We start from the raw sequence: 18587 nt of genomic DNA, 5'->3' as shown, positions 1-18587 counted from the left end.
ATTTTAAAGTCTATTTTATCTGATATTAGTATTGCTACTCCAGCCTTCTCTTGATTTCCATTTGCATGGAATATCTTTTTCCATCCCCTCACTTTCAGTCTGTATGTGTCCCCAGGTCTGAAGTGGGTCTCTTGTAGACAGCATATATATGGGTCTTGTTTTTGTATCCATTCAGCGAGCCTGTGTCTTTTGGCTGGAACATTTAATCCATTCACTTTTAAGGTAATTATCCATCTGTATGTTCCTATGACCATTTTCTTAATTGTTATGGGTTTGTTTTTGTAGGTCCTTTTCTTCTCTTGTGTTTCCCACTTAGAGAAGTTCCTTTAGCATTTGTTGCAGAGCTGGTTTGGTGGTGCTGAATCCTCTTAGCTTTTGCTTGTCTGTAAAGCTTTTGATTTCTCCATTGAATGAATGAGGTCCTTGCCAAGTAGAGTAATCTTGGTTGTAGGTTCTTCCCTTTCATCACTTTAAATATATCATGCCACTCCCTTCTGGCTTGTAGAGTTTCTGCTGAGAAATCAGCTGTTAACCTTATGGGAGTTCCCTTGTATGTTATTTGTTGTTTTTCCCTTGCTGCTTTCAATAATTTTTCTTTGTCTTTAATTGTTATCAATTTGATTACTATGTGTCTTGGCGTTTTTCTCCTTGGGTTTATCCTGCCTGAGACTCTCTGAGCTTCCTGGATTTGGGTGGCTATTTCCTTTCCCACGTTAGGGACGTTTTCAACTATAATCTCTTCACATATTTTCTCGGGTCCTTTCTCTATCTCTTCTTCTTCTGGGACCCCTATAATGTGAATGTTGTTGCGTTTAATGTTGTCCCAGAGGTCTCTTAGGCTGTCTTCATTTCTTTTCATTCTTTTTTCTTTATTCTGTTCTGCGACAGTGAATTCCACCATTCTGTCTTCCAGGTCACTTATCCATTCTTCTGCCTCAGTTATTCTATTATTGAATCCTTCTAGTGTATTTTTCATTTCAGTTATTGTACTATGCATCTCTGTTTGTTTGTTCTTTAATTTTTCTAGGTGTTTGTTCTTTAATTCTTCCAGGTCTTTGTTAAACACTTCTTGCATCTTCTCGATCTTTGCCTCCATTCTTTTTCCAAGGTTCTGGACCATCTTCACTATCACTATACTTAATTCTTCTTCAGTTGCCTATCTCCACTTCATTTAGTAGTTTTTCTGGGGTTTTATCTTTTTCCTTCATCTGGTACATAGGCCTCTGTCTTTTATTTTGTCTATCTTTCTGTGATGTGGTTTTCCTTCCACAGGCTGCAGAATTGTAGTTCTTCTTGCTTCTGCTGTCTCAGGCTCTGTCATTCCTTTAAAGTTTGTTCCTTGCCCCCTTCCCTCCTGTTTCACTTGGACATGACCCCCTCTTTTCCCTGCCACAGAGAGATAGTGTGGGCCCCTGCTATTAATCTGCCATGCCAGACCTGGACTGCCTTCCTCTACACTTCCTTTACAGACTTCCACCTTACTTAAGCTATTTTTATTCTGTGGTTTTTTTATTATAGGAAGGAAAATACAATTCATAACTAATAAATTTCAATTCAATTCCCCATGTAATTTAATCTGGTCCAAGTTGGTTTCTGCTATTTGCAATGAAAAGAGTGCCAACTAAAATAGATGGCACAGGATTCATTGTTATAAGGTCAAAATTTGATATTCCTTGTTTTACTTACTTTAAGACTTATTGTCAGGACTTCTCTGGTGGCACAGTGGTTAGGAATCTGCCTGCCAATGCAGGAGACACAGGTTTGATCCCTGGTCTGGGAAGGTCCCACATGCCACAGAGCAACCAAGCCTGTGTGCCACAACTAATGAGCCTGAGCTCTAGAGCCTGTGAGCCACAACTACTGAGTCCACGTGCTGCAACTACTGAAGCCCAGACACCTAGAGCCCGCGCTTCACAACAAGAGAAGCCACTGCAATAAGCAGCTCTCACACCGCAACCAAGAGTAGACCCTGCTTGCCACACCTAGAGAAAGCCTGCATGCAGGAACGAAGACCCAAGGCAGCCCAAAATAAAACAAAATAAAAAATAAAAAGATAACAAAAAAAGACTGATTGTCAGTGAATATTGAAGAAAGTACGTTTAATATTATATCTTTATTCAATGATTTTAAAAGACAGAATAATCAATGATTAAAAATATACTGGAAGAGTGGACAGCTGTCCAAGTTTCTTCCACAAGTAAACATCATGAAAACAAATGAAGAGTCAGGATTTCTCTAGATTAAAAGCAAATTAAGAGACTTAGAGACAGCAATTCCATGTAAGTTGTGGACTTTGATTGGCTCTTGACTTGCTACAACCTTGGCATTTTGAAAACAGTTGGGAAAGTTTGACTATGGTATAGGCTGATATTAAGGAATTAATGTTAATTTTGTTATGTACAACTTAAGGTATTATAGTAGAGAAAAATGTTCTCATTTTTTAGAGATGAATACTAAAGTAATTAGAGGAAAGTAAAATATTAGTTAAGATTCACTTAAAAATTTCTAGCAGACAAATAGATGGAGAAAATATGGGAAAATGTTAACACTGAATATAGGGTTTGGATATATTGGTGTTCATTATACTATTATACTTTTTGATATACTTGAAATTTTTCATTATAAGAGGTATAAAAATGCAAAAAAGGCTTTAGTTATTTATACAGTTACAAAATAAACTTGATTAAAATGCAGCCAATAATTATGACTTAATTAAGTAGGATATTTGCTTTGTGATAATTGAAGAATTCAAGAAAGTTCTTTATTTCCATATCATGTAAATTATTTCAGTATTGTGGCCAAATTCTTTAATTGGTCTATTTCTCCAATTACTCTTCTCCCTTTCCCCAAAATGTAAACTGGAAGAGTGTGATCAACATGGCAGTGAAGCCGTGGAAGAGTCAATTAGAGCCCTGTGGATTTTAGAGCTGGCAAGGGAGAATTCAGCATGGAATAAAGCTGAAGTCTGGCCAGCCTCCATGTGTGCTGTAAGAATTCTTTGGCTGCAGCCCTGGTGTCCTAACATCTGAGGTTGCACCATTCTTCTCACAGTTGCTTCTGGCCCAAATGTCAACAGCATGTGATGTAAACAGGTCAGGATAAAGTGTATAAGGTGTCTGTCAAATTTTCTCTCCTTTCTTTCTCTCTCTCTCTCCCCCGCTCCCCCCAACTCCCCGCTCCCTCCCTCCCTCGTTCTCTTTTTCCTTTTTCTTTCTCCTTCCCTCCCTCCCTCCCTCCTTTCCTCCCTCCTTCCTTCATTCCTTCCTTCCTTCCCTCCCTCCCCTCCTCCCTTCCTTTTTCTTTCCTTCTTTTTCCTCCTTTCCTTCTCTCTCTCTCTCTCTCCCCTTGTTCCTCCTTCTCTCCCTCCCACCCTCTCTCCCTTCTCTCCACCCTTCTTTCTTTTCGTTTGTTTATTTTGGAAACTCAAGCTTACATAGTTTCAAGACAGATTTCCCCTCAAGGGTTTTTCAGTTCCCTGAAGGGTGGAAAAAATATAAAGACCTGCAAAAAAGACCATTTCAGAAGTAAAGAATACAGTGAAAGTGAGAGGTAAAAGATTCAATTAGTGGTAAAATGTTTACTTTTTCTGTGCTGCTTTGCTATGAACCCTTCTTTCCCTGAAGCCCTCACATGTCTTCCCAGAATTGTCAGTCAGAGGTCTCCCGTGCTTGTGTTGCTTAGGTGGAATTGCAGCAGGGAGCATGGAACACAGAGGGACTGAATAGGCTAACAATGGACTTGAGAATCTTGGCAACTGAAGAAAATGTTTTTAAAGGAAGCTGGAGGCAAATCTCTCCTAGAAAACTTAAGGAAGAACAGTCTCTGAACTTCTGCCTATGACTTCAATCATTTCCTTCCTACCATTCAGTTTCTAAGTCTTCTCTCATTTACATTTATTTAAAAGTAATTGAACTCCATCTTCTAATATCTCAAGATTCCTTTGATCCTTTCCCAATATGTGACTACTCTGTTTGAAATAAAGTCCAGTGGACCAGCATTTTGCATCAGAGGGTCAGAGCAAGAGGTAGAGCTGGAAGTTTGAGGTCTGTGTAATTGGAGATGGTGATTATAATAGCTAAAGGGACTTGATTAGAGATGCCTCAGTGTTCTGACATGGCTGAAAAGAAAATATAGGTGAAAACTGTTTCCTTCATACCTGACCCAGCACAGATCAACAAGTGAATTATTTTTTATAGATGGAAGCAAGGCAACCCTCCTGGTGTACCAGAAGATGCACGGTCCAAGGACATTTGGGATTCTGGAGAGCTCTCTTCCGCTCCCTTAGTTGAGAAACACCTAATGCAAAGTTGGTTGAATCATTGCCTTTCTGCCTTTATTTGACAGACTTTTCCCTGGTGTCTGCTTACTGGTAAGAAACCTGCCCTGAAATTCTACTTTCCTTGGCCTCCCCTCTGTTGAACTTTGTTGAGTAGAATGCCTGACTCCGGCCTAACTTGGCTCTCTTCATCCTGGCTCAGGCTGAAGCAACTGGACAGCTTGGCTCAGAGTCCAAGGAGTTAGAGACTGCAACCTTGTGGCTACCCTCCCCCTCCCTCACATGGCCGGTTCCTGCCCAGTCTGGTTTGTGAATAGTTCTTGGCAATTACCCCAGAGGAGAACAGAGCCACTAACAATAGCAACTCTCTTTTTAGCTCGAACCTCTTGGTACCCAGGACTGTGAACTTCGGAAAACCCAAAATAACCTATGTAATTACAGTGGGTTACCCTAACAGTCTATTTCTGCTATTACGAACCTTAGATGTCACTCCAGTAGATATTTAGCTGCTTGTAGTGGAAAGAGTACTGGGCTTATGGCCAGACAGACCTAGATTCAAGACCTAGCTCGGCTGTTTACTAATTTTATGACACTGGGCAAGCCACTAATTTGAACCTGTTGGAATTGAATGGGGCCCGCCTGTACATGTAAGTGCTTGGAAACCTGCAAAGTCTTATACAAAGTTAAACCATTGCTATTGGGAAATGGGATATAGTTTCAAGAAAAGAAGAAATTTAAATCTTCAAGAAACAAATGAATCAACTTTTTTACCCTCTGTTCCACACCATGCTCAGTCTTAAAAACAAACAATTAAAACTATAGGTAGTTTCCATTTAAAGTTAAAGGCAGTCTTTCCCTTTTGTTTATGATGAAGTTGGAAATGGGGAAGGATTTGGCAGTTCCTTTCATATGAAGGAATGACAAAGCAAGATGAGTCCTTACACCTAGTAAGTACAGGAAAGAGTGTTATCCACTTAACATGCTAACTATGCCAGCAAACTGGTTTTCTCTGAAGTTTAACCATTATTTTTATCACTTAAATTTTTATTTTGTATGTAGGAAAAGAGATTGGTTCTTCAGATTTAGACATATTTTTGCACTCTCTCACTACTCTTGTATAAACAGAGCAGGACCCTGTGGGGCGCTACTGGGTACAAATCCTTTCCAAGTTTCTTGTTCGTAGGAAGTAAGCTTCATTCAGCCTCCTTGACCTTCTCTGAGTTCCAAAGGGCAGATTCAAACAGTGGCTAATCAGGGAAGGGAGGGAATGCAGAAAAAAAGGAGGAGCAGTCCTGGGGCAGGGTCATGGTTTTGGCCAAAAATGGCTTCTCTCATATCAAGAAAGCCAGGCCTGGTTCTCTTTCTCCAGGGATTCCCCCCACAACCCCAACACTATCTGCTTACACTGTTATTGCCCCTTTGGCAGACCCTATAGGTTTTGTGACAAAGACAGTGTGCTTGGGGTGAATTCACTGGACAGTCTATAAACACAGAAGGTGTGGGAGGTACACTGGATTCTTCTTCCCACAGTAAAGTCAGAGGAGGGGCCACACACACCTCAAGGACTATGTGATGGTTCTTGATGCTGACCTTGTGCTAATCCCCTTCTCCATGGAGCCCCTCTGCTTAAGGGGAGAGAAATAATAGAGGCAGAGAAAACAGAACAGACCAGAAGGGTCTGTTCCCCCCTCTTCCTATAACTGAGCACATCAAAGACTTATAACCAGAAAAACTTCTGAGGTCAAGCCAAGATCCCCTTGATGCAGGAATCCCCTCTATAGCACCTCTGTCAAATGATCTTTCTAGTTTTGTTTGAACTGTTCTGGGACTAGGGAGAGCACTATTATAATACCCCCAGTGAGTGTCTTCACAAACTTTAAAAAAATTAATTAATGAATTAATCAGGCTGCTCTGGGTCTGCGGCACGTGGGATCTTCGCTGCGGCATGCGGGCTGAAGCACATGGACTCTTAGTTGCAGCATGCAGACTCCTAGTTGTGGCATGCTAACTCTTTGTTGTGGCATGCACGTGGGATCTAGCTCCCCGACCAGGGATTGAACCTGGGCCCCCTGCATTGGGAGTGTAGAGTCTTACCCACTGGACCACCAGGGAAGTCCCTTCACATACTTTTATTTTCTATACTTGTTCTAGCATTTCTGTAGGGATTGCTCAGTCAAGGGCATGCACATTTTACATTTTGATAGCAGGCAACAGATTCTGCGTATGTTCACACACCCATGTTATAGTGATGAATACAAACGCAGGGCATGGCAGTCATGGTGTTTCAGGAAAACAAAGGTGGGGCACGTGAGGATGGTCATGTGCCAGGTCTCAGGTGAGTCCCTGGGAAGGGCCGCCAAGTGTGGGTCCTTGGCTTCGTGCAGGTAAATTCAAGAGTGAGCCACAGTAAAGTGAAAGCAGGTTTATTCAGGGACATACACACTCCATAGACAGAGCGTGGGCCATCTCAGAAGACAAGAGGCCCCAGGGTACGGGTTGTCAGTTTTTATAGGCATGGGTAATTTCATAGGCTAATGAGTGGGAAGATTATTCCAACTATTTTGGGGAAGGGGTGGGGATTTCCAGGAGTTGGGCCACACCCCACTTTTGAACCTTTTAGGTTAGCCTTAGAACTGTTATGGTGCTCACGGGTGTACTGGAAGTCACTTGTCCATAATCTTGGACCTAGTTGTTTCTAACCAGTTCATGCCATGTCCTCAATGGCTGTCATTCTTTTAAAGGTTGTTCCCTGCCCCCTTCCTGTCTCAATGGGAAGGCAGATTACAGTTCAAACAAAGAAAGAACTCTCTAATGTAAAAAAAATGGATCACAACAGATCACTTTGAGGTAGTAAGTGTTCAATAAGAGACTGGAGAATCTGATGCTGTAGATGCATATAAGATTATGCTACCAAAGAAAGTTTGTGTGCCTGAGGCACAGTGAGGCCAAATAAACATTGCAGTTTGGAGTAGAGAAAGGTTTATTGCAGGGCCAAGCAAGGAGAATGGAGAATGGGTGGGGGACTTCCCTGGTGGTGCAGTGGTTAAGAATCCGCCTGCCAACGCAGGGGACACAGGTTTGAACCCTGGTCCGGGAGCAACTAAGCCCGTGCACCACAACTACTGAGCCTGAGTTCTAGAGCCTGCAAGCCACAACTGCTGAGCCCGTGCACCACAACTCCTGAAGCCCGTGTGCCTAGAGCCCGTGCTCCACAACAAGAGAAGCCACCACAATGAGAAGCCCTTGCACTGCAACAAAGAGTAACCCCTGCTTGCTGCAACTAGAGAAAGCCTGTGCACAGCAACGAAGACCCAATGCAGCCAAAAATAAATAAATGTATTTAAAAAAAAAAAAAGGATAATGAGTGGCTTGTACTCAAAAACCCTAAACTCCCTAGTAGCTTTTGGGGAAAAGTTTTTATAGGCAAAATTTGGGGTGAGGGCTGCAGGGTGTGTGCCTTTCTTCTGATTGGTTGGTGGTGAGGTAACAGGGTGGTGCTCCAGGAATCTTGCTCTCAGCCTGAAGTTGCCATTCTCCACCTAGGTGGGGGCCTTAGCTCTGCAGAAGAGCTCAAAGATATTATATATTCCTTGAGGAGGAAGCAGGACCCTGCCCCAAGGCTGCACTATTGTTTCTTGATGGCCCCTCCCTTGTTTCTGTATTCCCTCTCTTCCCTGATTAGCAACTGTTTGAACCTGCCCTTTGGAACTCAGGGAAGGTCAAGGAGGCTGAATGATGCCTATTTCCTACAAACAAGAAACGGGGGTTGGTGGGGGGGAATTCCCTGGAGGTCCAGTGGTTAGGACTCAGCGCTTCCACTGCCGGGGGCATGGGTTCAATCCCTGGTCGGGGACGTAAGATCCTGCATGCCACATGGCGTGGCAAAAAAAAAAAAAAGAGAGAGAAATGGGGGACACGGAAAGGATTTGTACCTGGGATCCCCACAGGGTCCTGCTTGGTTTCAGTTAGAGCAGCAAATATCTAAGGAATGTCTGAAATCGGACATTGAGGTATACTCTGGAAAAGCACGCTAACCTCTCCAATGTGGCAAGTACCTAAGTGGTGAAACTGTGCAACTCAGACTGAGACTTGAACCCATGCGCTGGGACTTGAACCCACCATATTTTAACTGAGATCACACCTGGTCTCAGGACTTAATGAAGCTCAGGTTCTTTATATCTCAGCACAGAAAGAATTCAGAGGGAGACAAAGTGATAGGTAAGAAGTGGATTTATTTAGAGAGAAACACACTCCACAGACAGAGTGTGGGCTATCTCAGAATATGAGAGTGGCCCCAGGGTATGGGGTTGTCAGTTTTTATAGGGATGGGTAATTTCATAGGCTAATGAGTGGGAGGAGTATTCCAGCTGTTTTGGAGAAGGGGTGAGGATTGCCAGGAATTGGGCCACCGCCCACTTTTTGACCTTATGATTGGCCTTGGAACTGTCATGGCGCCTGTGGCTGTGTCATTTAGCTTGCTGATGTGCTACAATGAGCATATACTGAGGTTCAAGGTCTAGTGGAAGTCGACTAGTCTGCCATCTTGGACCTATTTGGTTCTAATCAGTTTACATCGTGTCCTCGGGCTATGTCATTCTTTTAAAGGTTGTGCCCTGCCCCTTTCCCTCCTGTTTCAGTGGCCCATTGAGGATTGGGTTCTTTTACATGAAATTCACTTTCCAGGTGAGCCACAGAAAGCACTGAAAGCTTTGCAGCTTTAAAATGTTCCCCCAAACCCACTGGCTCCATCTTGCTGAGTTGCAGCAGAGATGTACTGCTGAGCTTTTCTCATCTCTGCTTCAGTAATAGGCATGTCCACCTGTGTCTCCAGCTCGGATGGCCTGGAGATCTCTACAACCCTTTATTGATAGTCTCAGGAAATAAATGGGCTTTTCCTAATAGGCTAAGGAGTCTTCCATGTGTCTGAAAAGATACAAACCTGCAGGTAGAAAAAAACGGCCACTGGCAAGCTTCAGGCATAGCTGCTGTTCCCCGCACTTCAAGAGAAGCAGCTTGGATAGCTCTGAAGTCTTTGTAGGCCTGAAACCTTTTCCTTTGATGATCTGGCCATAAACAGCACAGTCTTCATAGCCTGTGGCTGGTCAGGCCAACAGCATGACAGCAAGTGGCAGAGAATACGGCTGGCAGATGCAATGTCCATGTCACCATTTGGACATGGTTGTGTACATCTATCAGGTCTTGCCTTTTGCTGATCTGGATGAAGTTGCTCTCAAACACATAGTCTCCTTCCTTGTCCAGCTGTCGCTAAAGTTCCCCTTAGAGATATTAAACCTGCCCACTGCACAGCCAGCCACTGTAGGAGTACTGCAGTGACATGGATTCACTGCTTATGGTTATAGTTTATCAAGAAAGCTCTGCCACTGGATTTCATCCCCTTGAAGGGGTCTTAATAGTTTTCTTTGCCATATAATAAATTGTCAAACTTAGTGGCTTAAAGCAACACACATTTATTACCTCACAATTTCCATGGGTTAGGAATTTGGGAATGGCTTTGATGGGTCCTCTGCTCAGGATCTCATAAGGCTGCAATCAAGGTGTAGGCCAAGGCTGGGGTCTCACCTAAAGCTTGGGGTCCTCTTCCAAGCTCACAGGGCTTTTTTTTTGTTTTCCCGGCTACGGCTTGCAGGATCTTAGTTCCCCCACCAGAGATGGAACCTGGGCCCTCCGCAGTGAAAGCGTGGAGTTCTAACCACTGCACTGCCAGGGAATTCCCAAGCTCGCAAGGCTTTTGAAAGAATTTATTTCCTTCAAGTTGCACAATTCATGGTGCCTCTATCACAGCTGTTTCCTTTACAGCATAAATCACAATTATTTTTTACCAGTGAATTCCTTGACAGAAAGAACTCACTATAGTGGTTTAGCACATAATTGTTAAATGAATCAAGGATTATATATGGTTATTTGTGACTGGAACCGAACCAGTGATTATATATGGTTATTTTATAATTGTGATTATATATGGTTATTTTCTTCATTAGTTTGTTAGCAACTTGAGGGCGCAGCCCTGAATCATTTGTCTCCCTCCAGCAGGGTCTAGTCCAGCGCATGGTTTAGCATTACTCCAATCTCATTTCTGGGAAAAAAATCAGGTGCAAGAATAAAGGTGGGGACTTGAAAGCAAGGGAGGATGTGGCAAAGCAGAATGAATCTGGGAAGAGTTACGCTGGAAGGAAATGGGAGAGACCAATAGCAAAAGTCAGCCACTTTTACTTAAATTCCAGCAACAAGGCTGTACCTCCTCACATGACGTATGCGGAAGCTGAAGACATGCTTCTCGCGAGAGGAAAGATGGACCGCGAGAAAGTGTACGTCTGTCCGTGCCCCGCCTTCCCTGAGCCCCACCCACTCCCTGTCCTCCCTCCCACCTTGAACCTGCCGCGTGTGACGTCGTGACGCGTGCGTGGCCGCGGCGCGGGGGGCGGGCCCGCGGCGCCGCGCCGGAGGAGGAAGTGGTGCGGTTGTTGCTCCCTCTGCGCCCGCCGCTGGCTCCCGGGGCGCGGAGTGGGGCCACAGTTGCCGCCGCTGCGTCGAGCTCGCCAGCTGTTACCCTCCATGTGCCCGGGCTCCGTCGCTCCCCTTCCTCAGGCCGCCGCTTACCCCGGGGTCTATGGAAGTAATGGAAGGACCCCTCAACCTGGTGAGTGGCCCACAGAGGGTTGCGTCCGCCCGCGGGCTCCTTTGCCTCAGAAGCCCGGTCTCGGCGTGCAGCTGACCCTCGAGGCCGGGGGGTGGGTTTGGCGCGGGTCGTCCTGAAGGCTGGGGGCGCAGGCAAGGCGCGGCCCTATAGCGGCTCCGGCCAAGCCACCGCAGACGGCCCCTCGGGGATCCCTGGGAAGCTCCCGCCTCCCATTTCCCGCCTACCCCAGGCGCCACCTGCCTCAGGGCTCGAGGCGAGGGGCTCCCACCAGCGGGGGTGCCACCTCTCCAGGCCGGAGGAAATGCCTCTAAGCGCCACGTAACCACCTCTCTGCAGCCTGGAGAGGCACTGAAGCCGGCCTGGGCAGAAATGGTGTGTAATACTGGGTGTAACTTCCAACACAGGGTCTGAAGTCTGAGCCTCCCCACTGTGGAGAGATGGAGCATAACGTGTCTGACCCCCGTTTCCCTTCACTCATTTCTCACCTGTATTCAGATGCATAAACAGAGACTTCCCCTTCTCAAATAAATTAGAGACAGCTGGGAAAAAAAGACGGGGCCATCCCTGTTTTTAGCTCAGTTTCAGCTCATTAGGCATCATGAAAATATGGTAGATGTTTGCCTTTCTCAGAAACAGCGTTGCTCATTATGTTTTTAGGCACCTCAGGTGTAGCGATTAAAACAACAATGAGAAACACGAGTTCCGTTCCACCTGGCCGCGGCATCTTTTGGTTTCCCAGAGAAGGCGTCTGTTTTGGATGCAAAAGTTAGATTACTTAAAGTTGCAGACAGACAAGAGGAACTTTTTGCTGTTCAGCTGCGATGATGGGATTGGAAAAAAAGTTTGTGTGGAAAATTATTAGTTTCTCACGTTAGAACTCTGAGAACCCTTGTGTGGGACTGGATTTAAACCATTCTGTAGAGAAGCAGTAGAGCCTGGTGGTTTAAGAGTATAGATTCGGGACCTAAACTGCTTGGATTTGAATTCTGACTTTGTCACTTAATAACTGTGTGACCTTGGGCAAATTAGTTGACCTCATTCTTCGTGGTTTGTTGTCAGGATTGAGAGTACATAGGTGTAAAGGGCCTAGAACAGTACCTGGTACATAGTGAGGTGTAACTTGGTGAGCTTAAAAAGTTTAAGACTCTAGGACCTAAAGCTGTGGTTCTCAGATGACTGGTGCCAGGTTAACCACTATGACTACCGTGCAGTTTTATTAAGTTATGCCCTGCCCCCATTGTTTACACTTAAAAAGAATTGGACTAGATCTGTGATTTTTTTCTTTTTTTAAAGCCAGGGAAATGTCTTGCAGTCTTCTTGTTTTTAAGGTGACATGTAGTTGGCAATGAAATATAATGGATGGCTCAATACTGAAACTTCACCGGCATATTATTAGAAGTAACCAGCACTTTACAAAGTGCTTCAAAGTTCAAGTGTCCTTGCAAAATGACCATTGGTTCGGTTCCAGTTAACTTCACTTTATTTGGCTGCTTGCTGCAGCATAACCCCAGCCAACTGCCCCACTAGTGTGTGGTAGCTTATGAAAAGACTGGAACTGGGTGACAGTTGTAGGTGGAGCAGCAGAATGACCAGTTTAGGGAAAATTAGTTAAATGGTGGCAATGGTATCTTTTTATAGAGGAGAATTTTCAGTAGTCTTGTTAAGGAGTCTAGCATAATTCCATAATCCAGCCATAAAATTTATGTATCAGAAATTTGGCATCTTGAATTCTTAAACCATTTGAGATTTGAAAGATCTGAGTTCTAGCCTAACTGTTTGATGGAACAGTGGAACAGAGATTAACATTTACTTGAATCGTTTTAACTGTGCTGCTGAGTACCAGTGACAGGCCTTTGAATTTGTCGTCACTCAGTTTTAGAGACTGAGGTTTTTTCCTCCTCTGTTGTACTATATATCGTTGTAGCTTATTTATTTCATACATAGTTTGTACTCCCTTAGTCCCCTACTCCTATCTTGCCCTTCCCCCTTCCCTCTCCCCACAGGTAACCACTCGTTCTCTATATATGTGAGTCTGTTTTTTTGTTATATTCACTGGTTTTATTTTTTTGATTTCACATATAAGTGATGTTGTACACTATTTGTCTTTCTCTGACTTATTTCACTTAGTATTATACCCTCCAGGTCCATCCATGTTGTTGCAAAGGGCAAAATTTCATGCTTCTTTTACGTCTGAGTAGTATTCTGGTGTGTGTGGCTGTGTGTGTGTGCACATGTATCTATATGTACATACACACGCACCACGTCTTTATCCACTCATCTGTTAATGGACACGTAGGTTACTTCTATATCTTGGCAATTGTAGATAATGCTGCTGTGAACATTGGGTTGAATGTATCTTTTCAGATTAGTGTTTTCGTTAGAAGACTGAATTTTTTGAAGACTATCAGATTCTTTTATGTCAGCAGATGTTCAATCCAGGATACAGTTGACTCAACATGAGAAATACTTTTCAATGCTGTGGTTTTGAGTGCTTTTGAACATCCCATTAGCATATACTACCTTTTTCTAATGACATCATAGTGTAGTGTATGATTGCATAAGGACTTATTATAGTACCTAGATTTATAATCTTGTGTCCTCAGAGCATCCTTGGAATTAGTAAGAATTGCTTCCCAGTTTTACAGATAAATAAGCCTAGACAAATTTAGTAATTAGATCAGTGACTCAAATACATTATGGACCACACCTTATTTTATTTATTTATTTATTATTATTTTAAAAATTTATTTATTCTTGGCTGCGTTGGGTCTTCGTTGCTCAGTGCAGGCTTTCTCTAGTTGCGGCAGGTGGGGGCTACTCTTCGTTGCGGTGCGTGGGCTTCTCCTTGTGGTGGATTCTCTTGTTGCAGAGCGCGGGCTTCAGTAGTTGGGCTCGTGGGCTCTAGAGCTCAGGCTTAGTAGTCGTGGCGCAAGGGCTTAGTTGCTCCGCGGCATGTGGGATCTTCCCGGACCAGGGCTCGAACCCGGGTCCCCTGCATTGGCAGACGGATTCTTAACCACTGCGCCACCAGGGAAGCCCCACACCTTATTTTAATATCATGACTTCTTTCTAGCAATGCTTCTGTATTAACGTACTATAAATTTCATTTCATTGTGGTCCTTATCTATATTGAATTATACATGCTGTGTCAGTATTTAGTACCTGTGCTCTAAGTTAGGTTTGCAGTAAGGGCTTGTAGGCTTATTGCCTCACAGTGATTTTTAAGATATGGAAGAGACCAGTGTGAAATAGTCATTTTAATATATAGTACAGATATTCTGGTTTTTGAAGTTGGTCAAAAGAAAAATAGGATAAATCATATTTACATTGGTGGGGGGGAATAGCTAGTCTTTGGACTCTGAATAAGTTTTGTTGCATCAGTTTTTTTTTCTTTTTGTCAATTTTTAATATGGAAAAATTCTAACATATAAAATTACTTAGTATATATTTAGGCCTTTCTTTCCATACATTTAATTTTGGCAATGCAAGTGCTAGTAGCAAATGTCAAAACTTGTGTGAGATAATTTCTAGTTCTTTGTTTTGTTTGCAGCCTATCTGGGAAGTGATGTCAGACTTTAATTTACACATGACTGTGTTGCTCATGCTTTGCTTACCTACTCTGCAAACTGAGGACAGGGTCCATGTGACTGTGTGACCACAATTGTATTCTATGTGTTTGGCCCTTTTAAGAGTGCTGAGAATATATATGTTTGTTGAGAAACTGAGCTGCTATTCAGAGTGCTCAACTCTTCTCATCTAAGGAAAGGAATCAGATATAGTCCAAAGAATGGCCTTGTACATATTGGGGGTCTTTGTAACTATTCCATGTTAGTTATATTGGCAATAAAAATAAAATCTTGTTGCCCTGAAAAATGTCAAGGAAAATTTCATCTTGTCACAGGCTAGGCTAGGCTAGCCTTAATGGAAGCACTCTGGGGTAAGGCAGTAGAGCACTAAGACATATCCAATAATTACAGAGTGCTGGAGTTGGCATCAGGCACTGACATATATTATTTGTTTTGTTTTCTTTGTAGCTGTATGAGATATTTCCCCATTTTACAGATGAAAACTTTGAACTGCAGAGTGAGTGGTGATAGTTGGATTTGAAAGCAAGATTCTAAATCAAATATCTAATCTTTCCGATAGATCAGTGTTTGCCCATTTGTTTTGACTGTGATCCACAGTGAGAAATTTTTACATAATGACTAGTACACACATACCTAAGTGTATATTACTGCAGAGCTTGCTACACTATGGATGTGCCTCCTGGAATTGTGCAAAATGCAGGGACACTCATAAATTTCACCGAAAACAAGACAAAAAAGTAAAAACCTGAAGCATCATATGCTGTGTGTGTGTGTATAGTGTTATATATGATGCACTCTAATATTTACTATTAGAGCTTTTTAAATTCTGGTTGTGACCCATAGATTGATTTCAGGAGTCATTACTGGGTTGCATCTTGTAATTTATCTTCACAGCAGATGGTAGCAGTTGTAAAAAAAAAAAAGCTAAAGTGGACTCTTACGGAAATTGACTTAAAAAAGGTTTTCCTGGATCTCTCTAACACTTGAGCAGTTATCCTAAATACAGTTGCATCATGTTACTTAGTTGATTCAGTACGTACAGTTAGGAGATACTACTTGCCTTTAGGAGACTCACAGTCAGTTGATTCGGAAATGGGGAGTGAGTGACTTTTCTCCTTTGTTCTCCATTGAAGCACTACCACAAGGTTCAAGAGTACATTAGGTTTTCCTCTGCCACCTTATTGTGTTTGGTATGGTGTTCCTTTTCTTTTCATCTTTACATACAGTTTTCCCCAAGGACACAGAAATAACTAAATAGAAAGTAAAAGAACTTAATACTCTTTTCCTTTGGGAAAGAAGACAGTATTGAACGTGTAGTTTTGAGGCAGTTCAGCATGTAGTTCTTGGTGAGGGAAGTCACTTGGTAATCTAGCTGTACTCAGGATTTTGTTGGTTGCAGGTGATAGAAACCCACTTCAAATTATCTTAAATCAAAAGGGATAATTTATTGGAATCAAAAGAAAGGTGCAGGAAGGGCAGGACTACAATGTAGATGGGTCTAAGAACTTGTGGGACCTGGGACTCAAAGATAATCAGATTTTCCCACTCTGCCTCTTCAAACTTTATTGCTTTACTCCTTCTCTCTCCAGATCTACATTTTCCACCTGGCAAACTCCTGAGTATCACATTAGTTATAGCCACTTAAAGCTTTCTTGACGTAACCTCTGGTCCTGAGTTTGAAAATCTGTTGGAACGGTTCTTTTGGTGTTTAGGGGACGAGGTAATATAAAAATATTGGCAGCTTCCAGGAGAATCTTATTGATTGCCTAGGAAGAAGAGCATTTCACAGAGAGGGGTGGGGCATGTGGAAAGTGTTGACTGTTTCTGGAGAGAATTCAGCAAGGGAGGAATTTGTACAGGGCACATGGAGTAAGACATTACTAAATCTGAAGCTTTTGTACTTTTTATAAAGGTTTTAGAACATTTTGTAGTATTGTGCTTTCATTTTTACTCAGGGAGTAGGAAACTGCTGGTTAAAATGTCCTCAAGATTGGATGGATGAAATAGTGAATGAAGTAAATGTACCAGTAACTAGTTTTCTGTGGCTCTGTATAGATGTATATACATATGTATAGTTGTTTATCTGAGATTTTGATGCAGAGATTTATTCTGATATTTACTGTGAAATACAGTAATGTTCTCTTGGCATTTAAGAATCTTTGGGGGCTTCCCTGGTGGCACAGTGGTTGGGAGTCCGCCTGCCAATGCAGGGGATGCGGGTTCGTGCCCCGGTCCGGGAAGATCCCACATGCCGCGGGGCGGCTGGGCCCGTGAGCCATGGCCGCTGGGCCTGCGCGTCCGGAGCCTGTGCTCCGCAGCGGGAGAAAAAAAAAAAGAATCTTTGGTTTTGTTACCAACCCTGAGCATAACCTCTCCCATCCTTCTATCCAGCTAACTGTTCATTGATCCACCCAACATTGTGAGCAGTTGCTGTCTATCAGGTACTGTTCTGGACATCAAGGATTTGACAGTGAATAGGACAAAGTCCCTATTCTTACAGAAGTTTTATCCCATTCTCTAGTTTTCTTTTCATCTATTGTGTTCTCTTTCTTTCTTTACCATCTTAAGCATAGTTATTTTGAGTTCCTTGCTATTCCAATACATGGATAATCTCTGGGTCTGTTTCTGTTGTCTTTTTCTCTTTGTTATCAGTGACATTTTCCTGCTTGACATGCCTAGTAACTTTATTGTGTATTACACATTGTGGATGATGTGTTGTAGAGATTCTGAATTTGTTATCTTCCTCCAAAAATGTTAAGTTTTGGCTGGCAATTAAAATACTAGCAGATCACCTTGATCCAGTCTAGGCTTGATTTTAGGCTTTATCAGGGTGGGTCTATTTCAGCTTTACCCGTATTGCCTAGAATGTAGTCCTTACTCCTAGGGCTAGACTTTGAGGTCTCAACTCAAAGCCCCAAGTATTCACCAAAGTTATCCTCTGTCTAGGCCCAAACTGCAACCTATCTCCCCAACACTGTGTGGCTTCTGAATTCTTTGCTAAGAGGTTCTGCTAGGCTTCCTGGAATTGCGCCCTGTTCATGTGCAGCTTATATGTTAGGTGAGGACCTGAGAGGATTTTTGATGCATATTTTTAGAGTGTCTTCACTGCACTTCCCTCCAACCCTGGGCTCCTTAAAATCTAGCCTTTTTGGTTCCAGTCTCCATCTCCTTTGCCCAGTGAGGTACTGCCTTCTGCTTGGGCTTTATTTCCTTGCACTCCATTTTTGAAAATGCACTCAGAAAGAAAGCCAGGGTGAATGCAGGTTTCACCTTGTGCATTTCCCTTTTCTTAAAACGTAGCCTTCTGTTACTTTTTGTTCTGTGTCTGTAAACTGTTGTTTTTATATATTTCGCCCAGCTTTGTAGTTGTTTACAGTTGGAGGGTAAACCAGTGCCAGCTACTCCATCCTACCTGGATCAGAGGTACAAATTTCCATGAGAATTTCCAAAGAATTCTCAAAACACAATTAAGGCAGTTTATTGTAAACCCTAAATGCCAGAAAGTGCTTTAATATGAGATTGTGGTATCACAAAATACTGCCAATATTCAGTGATAGGTTATCACAGCTCTGTATGGATTGACCACTTACTTACTGCTTTCCGTATTTAAACATCTATTTCCAAGTAAAGTTTGAGGCAGCTTACAATAAAAGACAGATGGCATACTATTAAAATATTAGTTACCTATTGAGGTAAATTATTCCAAAATTTAGCAGCTTAAAACAGCACACGTTTGTTTTCTCACAGTTTCTGTGTGTTAGGATAAAGGCATGACTTAGCTGGGTTCTTTGCTTCAGGGTCTTTCACAAGGCTACAGTCAAGTTGAGGGTCAGCTGGGGGTGTGGTTCCATTTGAAGGCTCTACTGGGGCAGGAGCTGCTTCCAAGCTCACTCACAGGGGTGATGGCAAGGTTTCGTTCCTTGAGCGGTTTTGGATTGAGCACTTCAGATCCTTGCTGGCTGTTGGCAGGCCACCTCATTCCCTTCCGTGTGAGTCTTTCCTTGGGGCAGCTGACAGCATGACTCTTGGCTTCATTAAAGTAAGCAAGGGAGAGAGAATGTACCAA

At 43.0% G+C, this 18587-nt stretch overlaps 1 protein-coding gene across 2 annotated transcripts in view; it reads left to right on the top strand.

The window, feature by feature from the left end:
* The first annotated feature begins 10689 nt into the window (after window positions 1-10689).
* Window positions 10690-18587, top strand: part of NRBF2 (nuclear receptor binding factor 2) — a 32244-nt gene continuing 24346 nt past the window's right edge. The window contains exon 1 of one of the 2 annotated variants that reach the window (XM_067710832.1): window positions 10690-10934. In XM_067710832.1, coding sequence (XP_067566933.1) covers window positions 10905-10934 — 30 coding nt within the window. In that variant the 5' untranslated portion in view covers window positions 10690-10904. The remainder of the gene's footprint in view (window positions 10935-18587) is intronic. The other variant, XM_067710829.1, reaches the window with a different exon arrangement.

The sequence above is a fragment of the Pseudorca crassidens genome, chromosome 16, assembly GCF_039906515.1.
Source record: "Pseudorca crassidens isolate mPseCra1 chromosome 16, mPseCra1.hap1, whole genome shotgun sequence".
In the NCBI taxonomy this organism is placed as follows: Eukaryota; Metazoa; Chordata; class Mammalia; order Artiodactyla; family Delphinidae; genus Pseudorca; species Pseudorca crassidens.
This window is presented reverse-complemented; position numbering and strand designations above follow the sequence as displayed.